Raw genomic sequence first — 27,357 nt, 5'->3', positions numbered from 1 at the left:
TTCATCCAGGGGTCTAGTTGCATCCCCAGCACCACTCACCATGGATGCTGCTGAGATTACAGAACTGCTCGCCAATCAGATTGGCCACAGTTGTCAAGGATGGGGCTTCCTCCCCCTGAGGGGCAGAAGTCCTATTTTCACCTACCTAAGTCCACCTGCAGTGTGTTGTTGCTGTGTAGTGGCCTTGTGAAACATGGGTCAGCTGTTCTCTGACATTTCTTCGGGGAGAGAAGCAAACAAGATACCCCTGTAAAATTCCATCCAGTTTAGACCATTTGGAGGTTGGTGTTACCCCGTGCCAATCCATGAAGATTGAATAAGTGACTTAAATCATGCAAACCTTTCTGGAGTTGTGAAAATACTCTGAGTGTTGCAGCTTTTGACAAAAATGGCGCAAGCACTGGACTGAAACCAATATCGCAACAGCAATCTGATGAATGACCTGATATTAAATCCTCCAAGATTCGGTTTCTCTTGAAAACACAGCAGGATCCATACTCTCCATTCCACATCCACTACCAATGGAATTTGAAGGATACCCTAACTATGACACTCAGATCAGACTGAATTCATGCAACCTATGGAAATTTGCTGCAGAATCCAAGGCACAATGCTGTGACATGGCTCTGCAATTGGATTTAGACTTGAAGAGCAGCAAGATATCATACTGAGGAAGAAGAAGATGCTTAGTTTCAAGAAAAAAAAATTGAAATTCCACTTTACTATTGACCATATAATCAAAGGAAAATTTCAGTGCAGTACAAAGAGAGGGCTGCATTGTCAGAAAAGCTCCCTTTTGGACAAAATACTAAACCTGGATGAGTGTTTAGCTGATGCAAATAATCCAATGACATTTCTTTTAAAAATTCTCCCAGTGTCCTGAGTAACAATCAGCCCTCAATCTACAAGAGCAGAGCAGGTTAAACAATCTGCTGCATTTGCTTACAAAATGACGATGTCCGAGATCAAAAGTGCATCAATGGCTTTGTTGCATTTTATGACAACATGAGGTGTTTTATAAAGGCAAACTTTGGGTGGAATTTTCTGGGTTTTTTTTACTGATTGTCATCTCAGGCGGGGAAAGTGGTGCGTTCCCTGTTGGCTCCACTGCTGGCTTTTCCTGCCATATGTTTTGACTCATGGTCAAAAAAGAAATCCTGGAGGTGGGTCACACGATGGCACACTCACCGCACCAGCAAGCTAACGGGCTCCCCGATCTAACAAAAATAAAAACAAGGATTTCATCCCCACCATGGACCCAGAGAACAACCCCCCACCCCACCTCCTCCCCCCCCACTCCACCTCCTCCTCTCCCCCCCCCACCTCCTCCCCCCCACTCCACCTCCTCCTCTCCCCCTCCCCCGCAACCACACACACAGGGAAACCCTTCCCCCACCACGGACACGGGAAACAGCTACTACTGCAAATGCCGCTCCCCCCTCGGAATCCTCCCCACCGATCTCTCCATTGGAAGCCTCCTCTCTCCAGCACTGTCCCCAGGGATTGCCAGGAAGCACTGCCGGAGCATGACCTTCTCCCCCTGAGGGCTGTACTTATCTGCGCACCCCAACAGGGTTCTCCTAACCAATTCCCCATTTGTCAAAAGCTGTTGAAATCCCGCCAGGGGAAATCCAAACATGGGGGGAATGATAGAGCGGGGAAGCCCGCTAATGATATTAAAATGTATGGTCATAGGATTCACAAACTTTCATGGCAAGAACCCCATTATATCATTGGCCGGGGGGGGGGGGGGGGGGGGGGGTGCGGGGGGCAGGGACAATTTGAACAGGAAATCCCGCCGGTGTTAAAGCCGTTTGGGGATTCCCATTGGATTCCCCGACCCCTCTATTCCCACCATCAAAAGCAGCATGGAAAATCCCGGCCTTTCTTTTTTAAAACTGTACATTAAGAGAAGGATACTCCATTCCCTGATGTTTTATTTCTACCCTTCGGATGACATTTGCCACTTAAAAAAAAATATATCAAATCCAGAATTAATTTAACATACTTATCACAGTTTTTCAACTGAAAAGCAAGGTTTCGATGACAGGTCAGGTAAACAGTTGAACATTACTATGGCATTCCCAATCCTACACTACCCACTAGTAATTAGGATACCAACTACCATCTAAAATGTTTCTCTTACTCGGAAAGTGTTTTAATTATTTTATTCAAAAGAATGTGCTAAAGAAATCCTCTCAGTTATTCAACCATTTACTTAGAACATTGCCTTTTTCATGACCATGGATCATTACCCCGAATTACGTATGGACATATTTAAGTTTTAAATTAGGCATGTGTTTTTAAAACACGGACATACAAGCAAAAACTGGCTGATACTGCAAAGTAACCACTTACTGGAAGTCATATGTGAGTGATTCTCATTCCCAAGAGAGACAACGGAATGTCACACTTGTTTACAGACAGATATTTCAAAGGAAGAAATGCAATGCAAGCTGAACTGTAATCTCCTGTGGAGATAATGGAAGCTGATTACCGTCTCATTCGAGACCATCTCCTACGAGTTATATCCCAGACATATTTGTGGCTTTTCTCTTTCTGTAATACACAGGAAATGGAGTTTAAAACCAACTGCAACTCTGATCTCTGGTGCACTAGTCTGTTGTTCTAGTTTTACTGTGCTGGTGTCTGCTATGTAGGCCACAGTTGAAGAATGCTGAATAGACATCCATGCTCTGGCATGTAGAAGATCTTTCTATCTGTTTGCTGGAAACATGTCAATGAAGCTACAGTTGAAAAGGAGATAAAAACAATCCTCTGAGCAAATGCACAGAATCAAGAATCTCCAAATCAACTGCCAATGTCAGCACTACCAGAATCACCCAACTTAAAGGCTGTAATGTTTCACCATCTACTCATTGCGGACAGACCAAAGGCTGATTCATATATAGTTTTTAATATTTTATTTTTGGACTCACTTCTCATTTCTAACCTGTGTGCATGTAAGCTGTGTTTTATCAGTTTCTTCTTGCAGTTTAGTAACTAATGAACTCACTCTTGCTTTAACTCAAGAATGCCTAGTTAAATTGGCTCCTTTTAAAATGTCAATACATTTGGACCAGGAAAAGGTATCGACAAGGAAAGGGATCCTTTTTAAGTAGCTCTGTTTCAACCAACCAAGGGGTTTGAATAGCCTATTCAACCCTGGGAGCATAACAATTTGTGGGTAGGCTGTCCAGAATCATAGCAAATTGGAGGAACTTCGCCCAGACACTGGTTGTAACACCTTAGAGAGTTCAGATTCATGTTATGAATAAAAATAATCCCAGATAGTCTAGTAAAATTCTGATAACTATTTATGTTTTTGAGTGAAGTATCTCACCTGGGTCTCTTTCTCACGCCTAATTTGACTACCATTGAACAACTGAAGAGAACATAAAGAACACAAGTGTGAGATATTGCACTTTGGAAGGACAAACCAAAGAAGAACGTACAGGGGAAATGGTAGGACTCTGAAGAGTGCAGTTGAACAGAGGGATCTGGGAATACAGGTACAGAATTCCCTAAACGTGACGTCACAGGTGGATAGGGTCGGAAAGAGTGCCTTTGGTACATTGGCCTTTATAAATTGGAGTATCGAGTATAAAAGTTGGAGTGTTATGGTAAGGTTATATAAGGCATTGGTGAGGCCGAATTTGGAGTATTGTGTACAGTTTTGGTCACCTAGTTACAGGAAGGATGTAAATAAGATTGAAAGAGTGCAGAGAAGGTTCACAAGGATGTTGCCGGGACTTGAGAAGCTGAGTTACAGAGAGAGATTGAATAGGTTGGGACTTTATTCCCTGGAGCGTAGAAGATTGAGGGGAGATTTGATAGAGGTGTATAAGATTTTGATGGGTCTAGATAGAGTGAATGCAAGCAGGCTTTTTCCGCTGAGGCTAGGGGAGAAAAAAACCAGAGGGCATGGGTTAAGGGTGAAAGGAGAAAAGTTTAAAGGAAATATTAGGGGGGGCTTCTTCACGCAGAGAGTGGTGGGAGTGTGGAATGAGCTGCCGGATAAAGTGGTAAATGCGGGGTCACTTTTAACATTTAAGAAAAACTTGGACGGGTTCATGGATGAGAGGGGTGTGGAGGGATATGGTCCAAGTGTAGGTCAGTGGGACTAGGCATAAAATGGTTCGGCACAGACAAGAAGGGCCAAAAGGCCTGTTTCTGAGCTGTAATTTTCTATGGTTCTATGGTTCTAAAGAGAGCATTCTGCTTCCATATAGTGTCTTTCATGTCATTAGGGCATCCCAAAGCACCTCATATCCTCAGCATTTCTGAAGTGCAGTCCTTGTTCTGAAGTAGGCAAACATAGCAGCCAATTTGAACGGTAAAATCCACCAAACAATGAGATTACATTCTGAGATAATCTACATTTTGGTTGAAGAATTGATATTGTCACGAGCACTATGAAAATTCTCCTCCAATTCTGCAAAGAAGTCCATGGGATCTTTGCATTCATGTGGAGGGACTGTGAATGAAGAACTGTGAAGAAAGCAAAACGTCAACATGTGTATTGAATGAAAGCGGAATGTTAATTTAACCTTAAATAAATTATTAGAGACCTAGAAAATACCTTGGGTTACATGCATAGGATATATGGCACAGAAAGAAACAATTTGGCGCAACTAGACCATACCAGCACTCAGATATCTTCTCATCCTTCATCTAGATCTGCCATTGGAACACTGTACTTCCTCCACCCTCATCTGCTCGTCTAGCTTCCCTTGAATACATCCTCAACAATTGCTTCAACCGCTCCCTGTGCTCATTAATTCCATATTCTCACATTCTTAGGCTGGGAAAGTCTTTTCATTATCCCTAGTGCAGGGTTTCCCAAACTTTTCCAGCTGCAAAATCCTTTTGACGTCACAAGAGTGCGTAAAGAACCCCTGGGAAACATTCTTATTATGTTGAAGAATTAAACCACAAAGAAATGATTATTGCGTAATAGGTACGAACAGACAAAAACAAACTTAAAAGATGTTTCTGTCTGTTATATGGACACATTTACTATAATAAAAAACTTCTGTTATTCAACAAATACTGCCAGTCTTAAATACATTTTATTATTTTTAATGGGAGAACCAACTCACACACACTCCTTGACCCTCACCCACCCTCGCCCTCATCCTCACCATCTCCCTTGGCCCTGGCTTCTCTGGGACCACTGGCCCCACCGTCGCTCCTCTCGGGCCCTCCCTGCTCAGGCTCTCAGGACCAACTAGCCCCGGCTCCTCTAGAGTTCCCTCCCCCCGCCGCACCGCCCCCCCTCTCCCCCCCACCACCCCTATCCCTGATTTATCTCAGGCACTTGGGCCCAGCTCCTCTTGGACTTCCCAGGCCCTGGTTTCCTTCCGCCATCCCCTCCCACCCACAGCCCTGGTTCTTCTCGTGTCCCAGCTGGATTGACCAGGGAAGCCCTGGAAGGGTCACACGGAGCCTTGGGGTCTGGAAACCACATTTGAGAATCCCTGCACTATTAAATTTCTTGGTGACTGTCTTATATTTATGATATCTATTTATACTCTTCTCCACAAAGAAGAAACATTCTATCAAAATCTTTCATAATTTTGAAGGCCTCTATTTGGTTATAATCCCTGTGGAGATTGATAGCTTTTAAAAAAGAGATATGAACTTCTCAGCAACCAATGGAAAGAATTACACAATAAGATCTCACATTGTCAATTTTTACTGTAACAAACAAATGAAAATCAACATAGACTAAACAATGCTTAATAGGCAAATTATACCAACTACAGAAAAGTTATTTCCCCATCTCAGTTTGTTTGGGTTTAATCTCAGTTTAGAGTCTCCCACCCTCCCCTCTCCTCTAACCTAAAAAAAGGACTTGGAGTGAGAGCAGGTAAGTTTTTTTTTCTCTCTTTCGTTTCTTATTGAGGGAAGTTAACAGGGATGTCAGTGCAGGCAGTGCAATGTTCCTCCTGTGGGATGTTTGAGGTGAGGGACACCAGTAGTGTCCCAGCTGAGTACAGCTGCAGGAAGTGCATCCAATTCCAGCTCCTTGAAGACCGTGTTAGGGATCTGGAACTGGAGCTGGATGAACTTCGGATCATTCGGGAGGCAGAGGTGGTCATAGATAGAAGCTTCAGGGATGTATTTACTCCGAAGAATGAAGATAGATGGGTGATGGTGAGAGGGGCAGGGAGGAAGCAGTCAGTGCAGGAATCCCCTGTGGTCATTCCCCTCGGCAACAAATATACCACTTTGGATACTGTTGGGGGGGGGGGGGGGACCTACCAGTGGTAAGCCACGGTGACCGGATCTCCAGCACTGAGACCGTCCCTGTGGCTCAGAAGGGAAGGGGGGGAGAGCAGGAGAGCAATAGTTATTGGGGACTCGACAGTTAGAGGGATAGATAGGAGGTCCTGTGGCAGCGAAAGAGACTCACGTATGGTATGTTGCCTCCCGGGTGCCAGGGTCCGTGACGTCTCGGACCGTGTTTTCAGGATCCTTAAGGGGGAGGGGGAACAGTCACAAGTCGTGGTACACATCGGTACCAACGACATAGGTAGGAGAAGGGACGGGGATTTAAAACAGGAATTTAGGGAGCTAGGGTGGAAGCTGAGAGCCAAGACAAACTATGTTGTCATCTCTGGTTTGTTGCCGGTGCCACGTGCTAGCGAGTTGAGGAACAGGGAGAGAGTGCAGATAAACACGTGGTTGCAGGGATGGTGTAGGAGGGAGTTTCAGCAGCAGTTTCAGTCTTCCTCTCTGAGTATCAGGCTCTGAAAACCTGTGTCCAGAATTAAACAGTTGCCTCTCTTTTCTGTCAATGTGAAAATTGGTACTGGATTGTCCATAAGTTTTTGCCTGGGCCTCTTTGCCCATGACAAACAAATCAGGTGGGCCTGTCTCTGGTAGTGTTTAGAATGATTTCACCATCCTCCATTCCCAGAACATTCTGTTTCACCTTAAATTAAAAGGAGACGGTTTAAAACATAACCACCTGATAATGTTTCATTCATAACAATTAGGTCATCATTCAGCCTTCTTTATTCAAGAGAAAGGAACCCAGCTTATTCTTTCCTGACGTGTATACTAACACGTTTCTGGTGTCACTCTGTAAAGTTTCTCTGAATTCTCGCCAGTGCTTCAATTTTTATTTATTTGGTAATGACCAGAACTGCATGCAGCATTCTCAGTGTGATCTAACCAATGTTCGATACAGGTTTTGAATGCTTATTTTTCAATTCTATTACTCTAGAAATAAAGCCTGGTGTGTATCTTGCTTTAAAATTTTGGCCTTGCTAACTTGCGGGGAAACTTCAAATGAAATGGTATATCTTTTGCTCCAATATCCCTGTGCTCCTCTACCCCACGTAGACCAGTAACTTCAAACTAATAAGTGACCTCCCTATTCTTTTTATCAAAAAGCACTGCTTCACATTCACCTGTGTCGCACTTCATTCCTCAGAGCGTTTTTTCAGTGGCAAATGGGCACAGAGATTGATAGCTTATTTTTTTCATTTTCAGGATACAGACCTCACTAGGGTGGCTGGCATTTATTAGTTATGGTTAGTTGTCCTTGAGAAGATATGGTGAGCTTCTTCTTGGCAGTCTCCGTGCTGAGGTCCTCTCAAGATGTGCTCTTTGGTAGGACACTCCAGAGTTTTGATCCTTATTCAGCCACAATATCTGCAGCAAGCCTTGGCCCTGTACAGGTGCCAGCTAAGTTGGCACACCCTCCCTAAACATTCATTCTCTTGAACAACAGCATAGTGTGTCTGCAGCGTGTACCAATCCGCAGGATGCACTGTAGCAACTCATCAAGGCTTCTCACCAACGGAGTCCAACAATGACTCCCAAAACCACAACTTCTACTGCCTGAAGGACAAGGGCAGGAGGCTCAGGAAACATCATCACCGAGAAGTTCCCCTCTAAGTCAGACACTACCCTGACCTGAATATATGGGCAGGATCTTGAGCTACACTCTCTGTCCATGAGATTGCCACCGAGGGCTCAAGGTCTGGTGAAACCCAGAAATGGCAAATCTTGCTGGCGAGATCACAATCTCCGATTTTCACTGCTCCATGCCCATAATGGAACCTGATTTTAATACATTTAAATGGACTTATATCTATTTAACCACCCCCTTGCCAGACTTTCACAAGATTTTCGCACCTCATCAACACGACGTTTACAACAGGTTCACCCAGATGTGAATCTGTCGAGGGGATCCCCTTGGGAGCACACAGGACAGTATTGTCCCTGGGGAGAGGGACATGGCCAGACAGTGCCCTGGCAATGCCCCTGGCACAGGTTGTCACCACCAGCCTGGCAGTACCAACATGGCAATGGCAACCTGTGCCAGGGGCCATTGCCAAGGGTGGGCCCAAGGGGGAGCCTCACACGTGGAGACACAGTTACTTGGGTGGGGGCACAGACACATAGGACAATGGTGGCGATGATCGGAGAGGGGGGTGGAGGGGAGATGATTGTGGAGTTGGGGGGGGGAGAAGGTCACAGATGTCTCCATGATGGAGTGGGTTGGGGGGGAGGTTAATTTTTGTTTCTGTGATTGGGGTACACTTTAAAAAGGATGTCCCGATCGCAGTGGAGCCAGCTCCCAGCTCTAAAAGTCCCTGCCTTGACAGAGGGCTGGCACCGACTTTGCCCACAGTTTTGTGACAGTTAAAGGGGCAAGATCTGGAGAGAAAATGGGCGGCACGGTAGCACAGTGGTTAGCGCTGCTGCTTCACAGCTCCAGGGACCTGGGTTCAATTCCCGGCTTGGGTCACTGTCTGTGTGGAGTTTGCACATTCTCCTCGTGTCTGCGTGGGTTTCCTCCGGGTGCTCCGGTTTCCTCCCACAGTCCAAAGATGTGCAGGTGAGGTTGATTGGCCATGCTAAAAAATTGCCCTTAGTGTCCTGAGATGCGTAGTTTAGAGGGATTAGTGGGTAAAATATGTAGGGATATGGGGGTAGGACCTGGGTGGGATTGTGGTCGGTGCAGATTCGATGGGCCAAATGGCCTCTTTCTGTACTGTCGGGTGTCTATGATTTCTATGAAAACTGGTCAGAGAAGCTGGGGAGTTCCATGTCAGTTTTGTCTCCAGAATTCTCGTAAGATTCCACCCTGTATCTCTGTCCCTTTATCATCGCTAGGTCAAAATCCTGGAACTCCCTATATAGCAGCACTGTGGGAACACCTTCACTGCATGAACTGTAGTGATTCAAGAAAGTCACTCACCACCACCTTCTAAATGGCAATTATGGGTGGCCCATGACTGCCTGATTTCTTTTTAATAGTTTAGAGCTGATATAGTAACTAACCACCAGCTAGCCACCAATTTGAGACTAAATACACAATTCATTCTTGTAAGGGCTGCAACAAATAAGAGAAAATATCTCAAAAATGCAGCCAGTTCCATGGACAAAGATTGGACTGCATTTAATACAAACTTTAACAAAAATCAACAATCGAGTCCAGCAGAAAGATTCAGTAACCTGCACTTACATTCCAAAGACTATGACCAATCTAAACATTTGCCAATTTGAATGACTCTGATACAAAAAAGGAGATCACAGCATAAAGCAGGTTGTGTTACTTTATATGGCAATGATTGTAAAAAACGCTTTTAAAATGTGAAATCTATAATCAAAATTGGAATAATCAAAACATTCTCCTTCTTTAAGAGGTTTTTATCACCAAAGGTTGAGAACAATTGACTTAACAACTATTTTCCACTCTTCAAGCACTATTATCCTTTATCCAAAAAGCACAACGAGCAACACTGGTCCAAATCCAGCCCATAAAAGTTTTATGTAATTGTTTAGCTCACAGTAGACTTGCCCTTATTGTTAAAGTGTGTTTATTGTTTACTGTCTGGGTTTGATCCACAAAATATTATGACTATTTGCTCAGATAGATATGCAATTTATGAACAGTCAAAATGTGAAGACTTCTGTAACACTATTTTAATTCCCCTAACCGAACCCTGTGCATAACAGGAGTCCTGTGTTGGAGTGTAAGGCAGCATTTCAATGTGAGTGGTGGGTAATGTGGTTTCCATTATGCTGACACAGAACAACAGTGGAAATAAAGCCAGTTTAAGTGATTATGAACACAAAGCCAGTTAAAAACAAGGATGGAATTAAATGGAATGCAGAATCGCCCACATGTGCATGGGGTGACATGGGTTCACCTTTTGAAGTTACAGTTATGGGGATGAGGCAGATATGTATTTGCAACCTGGTTAAAACAAAAAGTGGTGCATTCTATTAATTTTTTTTATTGCTTCACCTTTTGCATGTGATGTATACAGGAACAAGATTCATCAGTCCAATAGCAAGTAAAATCTTTACATTTTTATAGGAGCCACAATGGGCCCGATTTTACCATTTTCATTCTAAGTGCCGAATCTGGGCGTAGTACCGACCCGACTTAGAAATCCGCTTTCAGGCGCCCCCCTACGCTCTCAGCCATCTCCAGTCCGATCCGCGCTGTGGGCGGGGCTTAGCGCTGCCGGAACGATCGGAGCTCTGAACCACGCATGCGCAGTTGGAAAAAACATCGAAAAAGCGCGCCCGTCACGTCACTGCCGGGCCGGATAATCCCGCACAAGGCCCCATCCCACTTACACTCCGATGGCTGTGTGACACCCCCCTCTCTCTCCCCTGTCGCTAATCATTGAGGCACTCATCCACCACCACCCCCCCCCCCCCCCCCCTCCCCATCAGCACACCTGCAAGTGCTCACTTGCCTTCCCCTCAATGCTAACAAGCAAACTGCATGGAACTCGCTGGAATGTTCTGCCAAACTGCCTGCAGCTGATCTGCCCTAACAAAGTGCAGCTCCATAAGAAACTCCAGAATGGACAGGCAGGCAGTCCAGGACAATGTGCGCACGACCAGCCCCCCGATTTTCTGAGGACGACTTGGGGAGGCTGTTGGATGCAGCTGAGGCGAGGCGGGCCACCCTCTTCCTCCCAGGAGGACGCAGACCCAGGCGGCCTGGGAGGCAGTTGCCGCCTTGGTCAGTGCCAGGGCACTGGCCCCCCCGAACCGCGAGGCAGTGCCAGAAATAAATCAGTGACCTCATCCGTGCAGCAAGGGTGAGTGCTGAACCCCATTCAGCATGCTCCCCCATATCTCCCTCAGATCCTCCCATCCCCAGCACCCTGCATGCTTCCAGCTCCTGACCCCCAAGCACCTCCTTCCTTTCCCCCCAATGAGCCCCACTGTGTTTTCCCTCTAAGGGTCACCACCTGATTCTCTGCATGAGTCTCGCCACCATTTATTTCATGGTTCCTTCTGTCTCCACAGAAGAAGACTGAGCACAACACTCGTGAGAGGGTGAAGACAGGGGGTGGTGAGCCAGACCTCTAGGTCCTCACCCCGTCCGAGGAGCGGGCGCTGGAGCTCCCCAGAGAAGGGGAGACGCGGACTGCCAGTGACAACATGGTCGGTCTGCCATCCAGACGTGAGCACCTGTCATTCCTTCACTCACTTTGAGGCAACTTCTTGGGGGCACGGGTTTCGGGTGCAAGGGGCAAGGTGTAAAGGAGGTGTATGAGGCATTTTATTTGCATTGAGAGGATAGTGGGTGCCTGGAACTCACTGCCCGGGGGAGTCATGGAAGCGGAAACTATGGGGACATTTAAGGGGCATCTCTACAGCTATCTGAATGGGATGGGAACAGAGGCATATGGGGGCAAACAAATCAGATGGGCAGTCTGGTCGCTACAGGGTCGGATGTCTGAAGGGCCTGTCCCTGTGATGTAATTGTCTGGGTTCAGTGTTCTATGTTCAAGGGGGACATGTGATTCATGTGTTTGGCATCCCGGATTCCTCTCCCTCCCTTGCACCTTGTGTCCTGTGTTTCAGGGACAGATCCTGATGCCCCAGGGCCTTCTGGACCGCAGGCCCCGGCTACAGCTCCCATCCATCCTGGGAACGATAGCTCGGACAAGTCCTCGGAGGATATGGGTGAAGGGACCTCCGAGGGTGGCACCGTTTATCCGTCAGCTTCTACCTCACAAATCACCATCGCAGAAACAGACACGTCAGTGGGTCCAGTTAGTGTTGAGGCTTCTGGGTCACTCTCTGGTGAGCACGACATCTGCTGATGGGTGGAGGAGGAAACGTCTGAGGCCTCTGGCATGCAGGGGGCCTGCCGGAGGTGAGGATTCAGCTGGCCCCAGCCTACATGCTGGGCCTCAGATCACTTCTCCCCCAGCTGCTGGAGATGCAGCAACAGAGCCAGGGAATGCAGGCTGATGGCCACACTGGACCAACTGCGAGGCTGCTGGGAGGAGTCCCAAGGCTTTCAGGCGGACCAGCTATTGCCTGTCATGCGTGCTTCCAATGCCAACACTGCAAGGGTGGCGTCTGCAGTGGAAAGCCTGGAGCAGGGGATCCTCACCATGGGTGGCAGGCTCCAAGCAATGGCCGAGTCACAGCAGGCCACAGCGGAGGGACCGAGCAGGCTTCTTGAGATTCTGCGGCCCATGGCTGAGAGGCTCGAGAGCTAGCAGGAGACCCAGAGGGACAGCACTGAGACACAACGGACAATGGCAGCAACGCTTGAGAAGGTGGCCCAGTCTCAGAGGGCCACGGCCGAGGACTTGCAGAGCATGACCCAGTCTCACAGGGCACTTGCTGCGGCCATTGAGAGATGGCCCACGACTCAAGTGGCCATCGCGGAGGGGTCGAACACCATGGGTAGGATGCAGGTGGTCCTCCAGGACTGGCAGTGCCAGGTGACGCCGGAGCTTCTGGAGCTCACTACAGAAGCACCAGTGTCCCATGGAGTGACCCAGGGCCAAAAGGGGCCCCAAGGGAGGAAGAAGGGCGCGAGCCCACGCCGGGGCCTTCCAGCCAGGAGACTGTGGCTATGGCAACACCTTCCGACTCCCCACTTCCTGACACTGGGGCATCTCAGGGGCAGCGGGATGAAGAGGATGTCATGGAAACATCCCAGACACCTGGAAGCCGGCCAGGGCCCTCAAGGTCCACGGCCTCCAGAGGACACCTGCCACGTGCATCGCGGGCCACGGGGCGAGGTCGGCAGCTGGCCCCCTCCACCTCCGATGTACATTCTGGGGAGTCACTGAGGCGCAGTGTGAGGCAGCGTAAGATTAGGAAGTTGCAGTTGCAGTGAGATGGCGTGGGTGAAGGGCTGCACTAGTTAGAAAGGACTGTCGGCACCTTCGTGTTTTCTTTTCACAAGTTTTTATGTTTCACCAGCTTATCTGAACGCCTTTATTGTAAATAAATGTTTTTTCTCCACAACCACCTGTGAATAGGTTGTTTCGAATAGCATCCCTGCCCCATTGACGATCACCCGATGGATGCCTCATGGTGATATCAGTTGGGGAGGCCCCTCAATGCAGTCACTGAGAAAAGGAAGCCATTGGTCTCTCAATCCCCACGAGCGATGACTTCCCGTCCCCCACCCCACCCGCCCCAGGGCCCTGTATGGGGGTTTCAGATCCCTTACCCACTAGACTGGCGTGGGCCCAGGTGCCAGCGTGCATGTGGATCTCAGGCAGCAGTCAGACTGGTTTGCTCCAGGGCATCATCAGAATGGTGCTTAGCGAGTCGTCACCACCCTCCTGCCTGGAAAAAATATCGTGAGCACAGAGTACCCAGGCCCACCACTCTGGTGTGACAATGTGCAGGATAAATGGAAGGAATTTGGGGGGGGGGGGGGGGGGTGGAACCCACATTCACCATCTCCTAGTGACTGAACCACCTGGTTATCAGGGCCTCCCTAGCCACCCTTGCATGCCTCAGCTGCGATGCCAGCCCTCCACCACCTGGCAGGTGTTCCAAGGTGTTCTCATCCTCCCCCTCCTCCTCCCCTTCCTCCTCCTCCTGCTGGTCATCCTCTCCAGTGATGGCCGGCTGGTCATTCTTCATGTCCTCTTCTTCCTCGCTGCAGAGCCAGATTGTGCGAGGCACAGCACACCACCACCATGCGGGAGGAGATCAGGGGGCTGTACTGGAGGGCCCCTCCGGATCGGTCCAGGCACCGGAATCGCATCTTGAGGAGCCCAATGCACCTCTCCACTGTCGCGCGGGTGGCCACATGGGACTCATTATAGCGGGTCTCCGCCTCAGTGACAGGCCTCCGCACAGGCGTCATCAGCCATGTCCGAAGCGGGTAACCCATATCACCCAGAAGCCACCCCCGCAGCCTGGGCTCCTCCTCAAATGCTTGCGAGATGTCTGAGCTCCTTATAATGAAGCTGTCATGCACGCTGCCTGGGTGTCTGGCGCAGACGTGCATGATGGTCATATTATGGTCACACATCATTTGTACATTCAGGGAGTGGAACCTCTTCCTATTAACAAATTGTCATGGATTCTGTAGGGGGGCCCTGAGGGCGACGTGGGTGCAGTCGATCACCCCCTGCGCATTCGGCATCCCCACAATTGCAACGAACCCCGCAGCCCGGGCTTCCTGATGGGCCTGGTCCAGGTTGAATTTGATGTACTGCCCAGCCTGGGCACACAGGGATTCAGTGACCTGCTTGACACAGGTGTGGACTGAAGACTGGGAGATGCCACAGACATCTCCGCTCGGGCTCTGGAAGGAGCCAGTCACATAGAAGTTCAGAGCAGCCATCAATCTGACAGCCACTGAGAGTGGGTGCCCCCCCGCCCGTGCCCCTCGGCACCAGGTCCTGCAACAGGTGTTGCACGGTATCCTTTCGGAGTCGGAGACGTCGGCGGCACTCGGTGTCCGACATCTCCTCGAAGGACACTCATGCACGGAACTGCCAGGGTCTCTGCTCCCTCCTCCTCCGAAGCCCCCGCTCTGGGTGAAAGGTGGCCACCTCCTGCCTCTGATGGTCATCGCCCTCCTGTCCTGCAAGTGGTAAGGCCCGGGCCTCCTGGGCCCGCAGTTCTTCCTCCATGTCCTCCTCCTCAGCTCCAGCAGCAACCAGAAGAACAGCAAGATCGATTGGTTGCTTTGCAAAAGCCATCTCGTCACTCTGAAAGGTTGGGTGGGGGGGATGGGGGTGGGAATGGATTGGGGGGGGTGGAGATCAACAAATGTTGGAGTCATGCAACACTGCTTGCCCCTAGCACACCGACAATCACAGCTCCCCCATGCCCCCCAATCCCCCCAGCCACATGCTCCACACAGTCACAGCCCCTGGTAACATTGAGAGGCTGCAGCTGTGCTATCTGCAAGGGCTTTGTGCACATTCTTCAGCCTGAAGTGAGCTGCGGTGCTCGGACCCAGCAGCACCGCAGGACCCGAGGTCAGTGCTGAGACCCGGGTCCGTGCTGCCAGACAAACATCGGAGATCGTGCACAGCAACAGCCCCCACCTCCCCCCGCGCCCCCCCCCCCCCCCCCCCCACCCCACACACTCGCAGAGCCACCACCGACCCGAGACAGCGAAATGGCCGCAACAACAGGACACCCGTGAGTAGGGAGAGCTTTCGGACGCCATGCACCTACTTCCTCGCCAACCCTCACCGAGGAAGCGCCTGATTCAAACTTTTATTCAGCAGGTCCCTAAAAGCGCGGTTCTGGATTGGCAAACGCGGTGGTAAAGGGGGAAATGCTGATAGAGTTGGGCGGGCAGTTCATTAATTCAATTTAAATGCATGCGATTTGGGTGCGGAACAGATCCCCACCATTCACAGGTCTCGGTAAAGTGGCGATCTGCGCGGACACGGGTGCAGATCACGATAAAGGCCTCACACCTGACTTTACCACGATTTCGCGCCCGAAAACGGGTGCAAATTGTTGGTAAAATCGGGCCCAATGTATTTGGACTGGAAGATAAAAGGTTCCATCCTGCCTTGTGATTAAATGGAAATTTTAAATACTCCAAAAGTTTTATCCATAAAGAAATCTTTGGGATGAAATCAACCTTTTACTTCCAGCTGTCCATATTCACTGAAAATAACATTTCAAACTGGCTTCAACTGCAAGCCAGAGTCAAAACAGCTGGCGATTTCAAGTTATCAACACCAGTCCTCAGTGGGGACGTTCATAATGTATACATGCTTAAAATAGATGTCTTGGTGGATTAAACCAATTATGACAATGCATGTACTAAAAACATACAAATTCTTGGCTCTGACACTATATACAGGTCCTCACTAAATATAGGAAAAGTTTCCTATCTAATACAGAAACTGCAGCTGTAGAAATCTACCACACTAGAACATAAGGTTTGGATTATTTCATCATATAACAGATAGACAAGAGTGAAAACTGTTACATGGTAACCATGGTTACAAGCATCTCCCTGCCCCCCCACACATCCGAAAAATACAGCTGTGGGTGGGAAACCACACTGTCCTCCTCCATGGCCTCTCCAGCTTCTTGGGATTACCCTCATCTGGTTCCACTGACCTATCCAACCAAGAACCTCCAGCAATGTCATTGCTCCCTCTACTTTACATCTGAAGAGCCCCTTGGCTCCTCCTCATCTACATATTCCTCATTAACAAAACTATTCATAACCCGGAGATCAGCTTTTACCTGCACACTGATAGCATTCAGTTCTGCCTGCCCACTATTACTTTTCAAGCCTTTCCTTCCTCCGTGTTGTCATTCCACAACTAGTCTTGAATAAACTGCAATGTTCTCCAGCTAAACATCAAGGTCTTCAGCTCCTGTCACAAACTCCCTGGCCTTCCCATTCATTCCATCTTCCTTCCCAAGAATTTGTAAACTTGTCATTTGCTCCTGAGCTTTCAGCATGAACATACTTTGTCTTGCATCATCCAGTGGGAGAATGGCACTAAGGGAATGGCACTAGGCGAATTGCTCATTCGGTGACATGGTGCAGGTATGATGGGCCGAGTGACCTCCTTCTGCACTGTAACTATTCTGTGATTTTCAAACCAAATATTGCCTCCATAACAAAACCACCTACTTTCACCTCTTCAACAATATCCATCTTTGCCCCTACTCAGCCATCTACCATTGAATAGTAGGATAGTAATGGACAAGGACAAGTGTTGTCCTAAGGGTAGGGTGCTAAATTGGGGGAAGGCTAACTATCGCCGGATTAGGCAAGAATTGGTGGCCGTTGATTGGAAGAGGCTGTTCGGGGGTAAGTCCACGTCTGGCATGAGGGAGTCTTTTAAGGAACAGTTGATAAGGCTGCAGGACAGGCATGTGCCTGTAAAAAGGAAGGATGGGAAAGATAGGATTCGAGAGCCGTGGATAACCAGGGAAATTGAGGATCTGATCAAAAAGCAAAGAGAGGCGTCCGTTAGGTCCAGGCAACTGAAAACAGATGGAGCTCTGGAGGAATACAGAGAGAGTAGGAAAGAACTCAAACGGGGAGTTAGAAGGGCAAAAAGAGGTCACGAAATGTTCTTGGCAGACAGGATTAAGGAGAATCCTAAGGCATTTTATTCATATGTTAGGAACAAAAGAGTTGTCAGGGAAAAAGTCGGACCTCTCAGGGACAAAGGAAGGGAATTATGCTTAGAACCCAAGGGACTAGGGGAGATCCTAAATGAATACTTTGCATCGGTATTCACAAAGGAGAGATACTTGTTGACTGGGAGTGTCTCAGAGGGAGGTGTTGACCCATTGGAGAGAATCTCCATTACAAGGGAGGAAGTGTTAGGTTTTTTAGGTAACATTAAAACTGACAAATCCCCAGGGCCTGATCATAGAATCATAGAATCCCTACAGTACAGAAAGAGGCCATTCGGCCCATCGAGTCTGCACTGACCACAATCCCACCCAGGCCCTACCCCCATATCCCTACATATTTACCCACTAATCCATGCATCTCAGGACACTAACGGGCAATTTTTAGCATGGCCAATCAACCTAACCCGCACATCTTTGGACATCTGATGGCATCTATCCTAGACTGCTCAGGGAGACAAGAGATGTAATTGCTGGTCCTCTGACGGAAATCTTTGTCTCTCCATTGGACACAGGTGAGGTCCCTGAGGATTGGAGGATAGTGAATGTGGTACCGTTATTTAAGAAGGGTAGCAGGGATAACCCGGGTAATTATAGGCCAGTGAGCTTGACATCCATGGTAGGGAAGTTGTTGGAGAGGATTCTTAGAGACAGGATGTATGCGCATTTAGAACGGAACAATCTCAGTAGTGACAGACAGCATGGTTTTGTAAGAGGGAGGTCGTGGCTTACAAATTTGGTGGAGTTTTTTGAGGAAGTGACAAAAACGGTTGACGAAGGAAGGGCCGTGGATGTCGTCTATATGGATTTCAGTAAGGCATTTGACAAAGTCCCTCATGGCAGGTTGGTTAAGAAGGTTAAGGCTCATGGGATACAAGGAGAGGTGGCTAGATGGGTAGAAAACTGGCTTGGCCACAGGAGACAGAGGGTAACAGTCGAAGGGTCTTTTTCCGGCTGGAGGTCTGTGACCAGTGGTGTTCCGCAGGGTTCTGTACTGGGACCTCTGCTATTTGTGATATATATATATAAATGATTTGGAAGAAGGTGTAACTGGTGTTATCAGCAAGTTTGCGGATGGCACGAAGATGGCTGGACTTGCAGATAGCAATGAGCATTGTCGGACAATACAGCAGGATATAGATAGGCTGGAAGATTGGGGCGGAGATATGGCAGATGGAATTTAATCCAGATAAATGCGAAGTGATGCATTTTGGAAGAACTAATGTAGGGGGGAGTTATACAATAAATGGCAGAGCCATCAAGAGTTTAGAAACACAGAGGGACCTAGGTGTGCAAGTCCAGAAATCCTTGAAGGTGGCAGCACAGGCGGAGAAGGTGGTGAAGAAGGCATATGGTATGCTTGCCTTTATAGGACGGGGTATACAGTATAAAAGCTGGAGCCAAATGTTGCAGCTGTATAGAACGCTGGTTAGGCCACATTTGGAGTACTGCGTCCAGTTCTGGTTGCCACACTACCAGAAGGATGTGGAGGCTTTAGAGAGAGTGCAGAGAAGGTTTACCAGGATGTTGCCTGGTATGGAGGGTCTTAGCTATGAGGAGAGATTGGGTAAACTGGGCGTGTTCTCCCTGGAAAGATGGAGAATGAGGGGAGACCTAATAGAGGTGTAAAAATTTATGAAGGGCATAGATAGGGTGAACAGTGGGAAGGTTTTTCCCAGGTCGGAGGTGACGATCACGAGGGGTCACGGGCTCAAGGTGAGAGGGGCGAGGTATAACTCAGATATCAGAGGGACGTTTTTTTTTACACAGAGTGGTGGGGGCCTGGAATGCGCTGCCAAGTAGGGTGGTGGAGGCAGACACACTGACATCATTTAAGGCTTATCTGGATAGTCACATGAGCAGTCTGGGAATGGAGGGATACAAACGAATGGTCTAGTTGGACCAATGAGCGGCACAGGCTTGAAGGGCCGAAGGGCCTGTTTCCTGTGCTGTACTGTTCTTTGTTCTTTGAATCCCCATCTATGTCTTTGTCACCTCCAAACCGATTCCTATTCTGGTTCTAAACTCAGCTGTCCAGATCTTATCCAACACTAACTCTCATTCACCTATCACTATAGCACGCAATGGCCTGCATTTGTTTCTTGTCTCCAAATACCTGAAATTTAAATTCTCATCCTCACGTTTAAATCCCTCCAGAGCTCACTGATCTATCTCTTTACCTTCCTATTCCCCATTAGCACATTTCCGTCAAGTAACAGTATCTTGTCAACATTATTAAAAGGACAATTTGGTTATGTTCAATGAAAAATTAGGCTTCTCTGAAATGTATGTATTAATGCAGATAAGCATAGCAACCTTAACTACCAAATTCAAAAAAGATTTTTAGTGAATCATGTATTTAATGAATAGGTTTCCTCAGGAGAATGAAATATTTTATAAATATCGCTTGTAGTTAGACAATATTTATTCACAATCGAACAAAAATCATATCACACTCAATTTTCCAACCTAAAAGGATGCGCTCTCAATTATCTGTCAATGCTAGGTTTTAACTGGCCATCAAGACATGCTGATGTTGCATTAACTTGGCTTCTGACTCCCTCCAGGAAAATACCGCAGCTCCTTACAGTGTTTACAAGGTGGCTTCATTAGTGGAACATTGTTAGATTGAGATACCCAATGTACAATCAACTTCCTACCATTCCATGTTGCTCGATATTAGAATACCAGCATCTGAAGAAATAATTTCATTTTATGACTTAATCTTGAGTTTGAAGAGCTACCCAATTGCACAATATAGCTGGAATAATATTTTTATAATTCTTGGGGCCTGTGCATTGCTGACAAGAGTGCCTTTTTATTAACCATGGGTAGTTGCCCTTTAGAAAAGGGTGGAGAACCTCCTTCTTGAACCACTGCAGTCCATGTGGTGTAGGTACACTCATGATGTTAGGGATGGTGTTGATTCAGTGATGGTGAAAGAACAGCGATATAGTTCCAAGATAGGATGGCGACTTAGTGGGGAACTTTAAGGTTGTTGCACATACCTGCTGTTATTGTCCTTCTTGGTGTTACAGGCCCCCATTTTAGGAGACGCTGTTGAAGAAGACTTAATGAATTGCATCAGCTTTAGCTCACTGGTTACTTAATCGTAAGTTCGAGCCTGTCTCACCGTGGGTGCTGCCTGTTTCCATGCTGTAAACCTCTATTACTCTATTCTGTGGTGCAGCTTGTCAATAGTTCACACTGCTGGCATTGTACTCCGGTGGTGAAAGGAATGCATGTGTAAGGTGGTGAGTTGGATGGTGATCAAGAGGACTGCTTTGTTCTGGATGGTGTCAAGCTTCTTGAATGCTGTTGCAGCTGCACTCATCCAGGCAAGTGGAGAGTATTCTAACATACTCTCTACTTTGCCTTGTCGATGGTAGAGAGGCTTTGGGGAGTCAGGAGGTTTAAAGTTTATTTATTAGTGTCACAAGTAGACTTACATTAACACTGCAATGGAGTTACTGTGAAAATTCCCTAGTCAACACACTCTGGTGTCTGTTCGGGTACACTGAGGGAGAATTTAGCATGGCCAATGTACCCAATCAGTACATCTTTTGGGCTATGGGAGGAAACCGGAGCACCCAAAGGAAACCCACGCAAACATGGGGAGAACGTGCAGAAACTGCACAGACCCAAAACGGGAATCGAACCTGGGTCCCTGGCGCTGTGGGGCAGCAGTGCTAACCACTGTGCCACCCACGGTGAACCACTCACTGAAGATTACGCAGCCTCTGACCTGCTTTAATAGCCATGGCATTTATATAGCCATTCCATGATTCTGCTCCTTAAGATAAATGAACAATTGCTGAGACTGTAGAGCTTTTGTACAATATTTCCTTGCTTTTGTTTAGTCAAATGGGGCTGTCCTGTTCAAATCCATTAATAGCAATTATGTCTATTGAAAACAGTTTATTCATCTCAAACATTCGACATGCACTGCCTGAATATTTCCCGAAAAAACATAATATATTATTTAGGTTTTACAGCAAGGGTATATTGGCATGAGAGTGGTAGTGGCGCTACAGTACTTCTTACTGTAAACCTGTCAGAATGATGATGATTTTTGTCAAAACATGAAGAAAACGTTTTCACATTATCAGGCTAGTTTCTGTGACTTTTTATCTTCAATCTATTTACATTTTCCATTGAATTTAAAGAGTTGAGTTTGGCTGACATTGTGCTCAGTACTATGCCAAGAGAAAAGATCACCACATTAACAAGTGATCTGGATAAGACCAACAGTCTCAGACAGCTGGACCACAATATTTTCTCCTTAAACTGAGTTGCACTGTTGCAGAAAACCTGTAGATGATTAGTATAAAATAGACCTTTGCTCAGATTGTATTCTGTTTACCATAGTTTGGACCATGTTCAGTTTGAACATCTATTAAACGTTAAAATGCCATGCTGCATTCTCCAACTGGATTGAACTATGGAAATTGTCAATCGTGTATAAATACAATTTTCTGTTAGTAAAGATCTCTCAAACTTTAAGAATACACAGTGATCTAAATCCCAGTCTGGACAGAATATAAAGCCAGGTTAGGAACAAGGCAAACACAGCACTTACATCGGTCATAGGTTACTGTATCAGACTGAGAGGTAAAAACAGAGCCAAAGTCTAATCCAGTACAATTTACTGAGCTGCACCATCCATTAAGAATATAGCACAAAAGATGATAATTAGAGGACTATACGTACACAATTTGTCCTGAAGAAAATTATGTGGATTATTGACAGTTAGGCATTAAAAAATCTCTCGATTGCATTGGGCACATGGGGTGGAATTCTTCCATCCCTCCTGGGGCCAGGCAGGAGTGGAGAATCTAACAGGAGCCAAAACATCAGACACAGCAGCATAAAATCAGGTCGTAATTCTCCCAAAGGTGGGTTAACGGTGGATCGGTCATCCTGCTAGCTGGTGGTGTGAACACAATTTGATTTTATTTACACCTCATGAATGCTCATTAAAATGGCTACACGCTGACATCCTGTCAGGCCTTTCCAGCATGAAATGACATCGGTCTAAAACCCCATTGCTAATCAGTGGCATGCACAAGGTAGTCCTCAGGTCACAAGAGACTTCAGGGTGAGTGCAACACTGAATAGTGCTGCACTGCTCCTAATATTCACCACTTTGCTGGGGCTGACCTGATTCTGATATCCATCTCCATACCGAGCTGGGCTTCATGAACAGCACCATGCTGCTGGACCCTCCTGTATCTCCCACTCAGATCAGTGCAGTGCCTGGGGTGGGGAGTACAGGGGTCTCCTTCCTCCCTCGTGTCCCACAGCAGTGTCTATCTGGACAGCACCTTGCTGCGGGACTCATGCAGCCACCACAACAAAGGTCTAAATTTTGATCAGGGGTGGAATGCAAGGTGGGGCGGTGCCCTCACGAAGACAAGGTGGGCAATGTGGAAGGACAGCTGTGCCAGGGGGGAGGGAAGGGTGAGTGCGCACACCAATAGGCAGAAGGGCAAGGAGATGGATGAAGATGATGACCAATGGAAGGCAGAGGGAAGACTGAGGAGAGATAAGCTGAACCTCAACGTATCTACATGAAAAGCTCACAAACACGGCAGTCAAAGAGATACCACATCATTTACTGGAAGGTGATGCATGAAGATTCCAAAGACAGTGGGGCATGCCATGCCATGCAGGTGATGGGCTCAGTGAAGGTGGTGGGGGGGGGGGGGGAGGGGGTAGTTGAATCAAGGAACAAACGTCCTTTTGAGGCTGCTAGCTTTTCCCTCTGGATTGCTGGCATCCTGTGCGGTCTGGTGCCTGTGATAGACTAGTGTTTAAATATGGCGCCAGGACCTTTGAACCTATCAGCTGACGGCAGGGAGAGTAATCAGCTGCTGGCCCATCAGGAGCCTCAGTGGGGAACTTGCCTGTGCCTAATCAAGCACAGAGTATGGTGTGAGGTCCCGGTATTCTGGCCAGCGGGAAAGGCACTGCCAGAGCACCCACCGCTGCCCTTAAAAACCAGAGAATTCCCACCCATGGTATTGTACAGAGACACACAAAACACTCCAAGCTCAATCTCTGCTCTGTTAGCTGATCAAAACTGGACGATAATACAACAAAAAAATAGCAATTTGCATTTATATTGCATATTTAACACATAAAAATGGCACATTGGAGACTCAACTCAACACAGCCATGTGAAGAGACAGGACAGATGAAGAAAACTTGGTCAAAGAAGTCGGTTTTAAGGAGTGAGAGGCAGAGAGATTGCTCAATCAAACCCAAATCCTGAAGGGTGTTATTTCTGATCACCATCCAGTGATCCTGAATGAACGTGTGTGAACAGAGTTGCAGACAAGTTCGATGACCAGCGACCAGATGACACTCAATATCCCGGTCAAGGAAAGGTGAAAGGAATTACCTTAGTTGGGAAATCAGGGGAAGCAATGCATCCTGAATTACATCCATACAGGGGGCACCAAGCGACAGGAAAATGTAGTAAAATAGGAATATTTTGAAAGGGAGAAAAAAGTCAATAAAGGTTCAGCTATTGAATAGAACGGCAGCTAGATTGATTTAAAACATACAATTTTAAATTTTAAATTTAATTTACATAATGTGCCATACTAATTAACTTCTTCTGCCTCTAGGGGATACTTGAAAGAAAGAAAATCCACTTACCCCCTTGAGCTGATGTTACTGCCACCTGTATTACCACCAGAGGTAGGAAAGACCACACATGGACAAAGCCCCGCATGTCTAATTACTAAACAGCGGACTCTTCATATAAAAACGAGCGGGGAGACACTTCTCAATGTGGTAACATCAAACCAATGTGCTCTTCCTCCTTCAGCACTAGCTTCAGTTCAAACAACGAGTTCTCCGCTGCTCCTGAAGCTTTAAATAGAAAAACTTTGGCAACACTCATTCCCCTGCCTCTCCCTGTAATCAGATACTTAAAATGGGCCTCTCATTTTCCGTTTTGGCTTCGATTGATATTTGTTTAATATACCACAGATATATTAGTATAATAAATATGTGCGACCGAGGTCGGTTTACTTCTGAAAGTTTGCGACAAACTAGTTTAAAGAAAGCAACAGCAACGACTTGCATTTGAAATGAAAGCACCAATACTGCTGGTGCAGTATGATATTCAGAGCAGATTGAGACGGCATTTACAATGGAGAAAAACATTGTTAATTAAGACTCATCCACTTGAAGCGTTTAATACATTTACCTGGACCGGCCAGTTGGCAGTAAAGTGGGATGGAAAGGTGCGACTCTGTATTCCCACTCAGCTGCACCAGCCTTTCACCAGTTAGGTAAAATAATTGGGAGAGGCACTGCAGAAATTCTTCAGTGTGTTTATGAAAATTAATGAGTCTGATTTATCTCTGTTTTGTTTCTCCGATGCAAAGTCAGAGCAGAAAGAGAGCAAACAGTTGATAACACGTCCGTGATTTTCACTTACACAAAAGCGAAATACCGTGGATGCTGCTCTCGCCACAGATGCTGACTGACCTGCTGAGCATTTCTAACATTTTTCTATTATCATCGATTTTCATCTTTCCACTGCCCTCCTTTACAACAACGAAATATTGCATTGATACAACGCCCTCAATTCGTTAAAATGGCGCAAAGTGCTTCAAGCAAGCATTATCGATCAACATTTCACTGTGAGCCACATTATATTTGGACAGGGGGCCAAAATCGTGGTCAGATGAAGGCTTTAAGGAGCGTCATAAAAGGGATGGAGAAATGGGGATTGGTAGATCTCAGGGTCTAGATGCAATAAGATACAACCATCAATGGTACAGCGATGGGAAATGGGTCTGCGCAAGAATCCAGAATTGGCGGCAGGTGGTTAGCACTGTCCTCCCACAGCACCAGGGACATGGGTTCAATTCTGGCTTTGGGTTCTGGTCTGTGTGTAGTTTGCACATTCTTCCAGTGTCTGTGCAGGTTTCCTCTGCATCTCTGGTTTCTTCCCACTCTTCAAAGATGTGCAGGTTAGTTGGATTGGCCGTGGTAGGTTGTCCCTTAATGTTCCAAAATGTGTAGATTAGATGGGATTAGCCATGGTAAATGTAAGGTTACGGGGATAGGCTGAGGGAGAGGGCTGGGTAAGAAACTCTGTCAGAGAGCCGTTGCAGACTCGATGGGCCAAATAGCCTCTTCTGCACTGTAGGGATTCTATGATTCTACATAGAAAGGCAGAAGTCTCAGGAAAATGAAGGGCTGATCCCATTCTCAGAGCTTCTAGTTTTTCAGGGTGATTTTTAAAGATGCTGACTGAATCCGGTCACAAGCCTGCAACCTGTACTCCTAACCTGACTGACTCTATTGTGGGGTTAGATATGTTCTATTCCTCTGCAATTGGCATGGAGTTGGTCCAGCTTTTCAGTGGTGTCATGGCCTGCATAAGGGAACCTTTTGAATGGTAAATTCAAAATGGTCCGCCTCATGCCCCTCATGCAAAGATATGACCCCCCCTCCTCTGCAAACACCCACTGTGGCTCCTCATATACCCCACGCCAAGGTACGTAATCCCCACCCACCCTCTATGGTGCCAGGAAAGAGACCACTGCCAGTAATGCCCTGAGGCCTTCACCACTGGATCCCTGAGGACAGGTGAGTGATGCAGCAGTTGAGTGATATGGAGAGTTCCCCAGTAAAGGCAAGGAGGCGGAGGTCAGAAGCAGAAGTGAGGGTTGATTTTCAGTGCCCGCTCCTTCTGAAACCAGGTTTTTTTGATTAGATACTAATGCCAGAATTTTACCAGCATGCCCGTCCTAGAATCAGGGTGGGCAAGGCTCACAAAACGGCATTCTCCATTAGCCTCAGGTGGGATCTTATGAGCCTCGGGCGGGTGAGGCAGTAAAATTCTGGCAAAAGTGCCTGTCAGTTAGACACCACCCAGTAGGCTGTTGGCAAACCCGAGTGCTAAGTGGCCTCCCAGGAGACTCTTACAACTAACGTTAAATCCCTGAGTTTCTAATAAATTCCTGTGGGCTAAGGGATAATTGGCTTTAAATGGCTCATTGTTGAGCCTGATTGACATCTGGCCACACGTAGCTGCATTCCCATGTTGGGCCTTTCCTGCCCCTTCCAATTAAATTAGGGATAACCTTCCTGAATCCAGGAAGCAAACCCCCACCTAGTTCTCCCAGTTCCCCCATCCAACATGCTATGGACTCCATTGAATTCTGCCATATGATTCTATCCTAACTAACTTCAGCCTTTACAGATGAGAAATGTAAGTGTATACTAGAATCTTACTCTTAAAACTGCTGAATTTGACAGGCCACATTGTACAGTTTTGCTGTATCAACCAAAAGAATATGGAGAGAAACGTTGGTAAGAGAGTTAAATGTTACTTCTTGTCAAAAAGTTGGAAGGAGAGTTCTATCCAGAGTATCCTTGTGGCGCAGTGGTAGTGTCCCTACCTCAGAGCTAGAAGCTTCAGGTTCAAGTCCCACTTCAGGAATTGATGGCAATGGCTTGATGAACATGGAAATTATCAGCTTGTAAACCCTTCCAATATGTCTGAAGGCAGGTGGTGAAAGTTTCCTAGTGCAGCACACTGCAGAAGGGAGTGGTAAACCACTGCTGTACATACCAAACATCATCATGAACCAATCCAATGGAAGTCCATGGTCATCTGTGCCGTCTTAGGGCATGCTAACTGAAATGTTCTTTCCCATGGACTGATCAATATCCTTGTAATTGTGAATGTTTGTAATATGAGATCTGACAATACCTGAACAGAATTCATTGCCTGAGGATAGGAACAGATCAAGTTGTTGTAAATTCCAGAAAGCAAAGCAAGCATTAGTTTTTATTGTCCGGACCTGCGTTCGAGTTATTCGTTTTTCTACTTGAGAGAACTGCAATGGAACAACCACAACCGATAAAATTAAAAAAGGATCTTTGAAAATAGGCACTCAGACCACGATTGTGAGCTCTGTCATGCCAGCACCAGCC

General features: G+C 47.0%; 1 protein-coding gene across 1 annotated transcript in view; it reads right to left on the bottom strand.

The window, feature by feature from the left end:
• LOC144503747 (uncharacterized) overlaps positions 1–24,266 on the bottom strand; it is a 189,897-nt gene extending 165,631 nt beyond the window's left edge. The window contains exon 1 of the mRNA XM_078228546.1: positions 24,055–24,266. Within this exon, the coding sequence (XP_078084672.1) occupies positions 24,055–24,130 (76 nt within the window). The 5' untranslated portion in view covers positions 24,131–24,266. The remainder of the gene's footprint in view (positions 1–24,054) is intronic.
• Positions 24,267–27,357: the final 3,091 nt, after the last annotated feature.

The sequence above is a fragment of the Mustelus asterias genome, chromosome 14 (genome assembly GCF_964213995.1).
Source record: "Mustelus asterias chromosome 14, sMusAst1.hap1.1, whole genome shotgun sequence".
Taxonomy (NCBI): Eukaryota; Metazoa; Chordata; class Chondrichthyes; order Carcharhiniformes; family Triakidae; genus Mustelus; species Mustelus asterias.
Note: the sequence above shows the minus strand (reverse complement) of the source record. Positions and strands in the feature narration are given on the sequence as shown.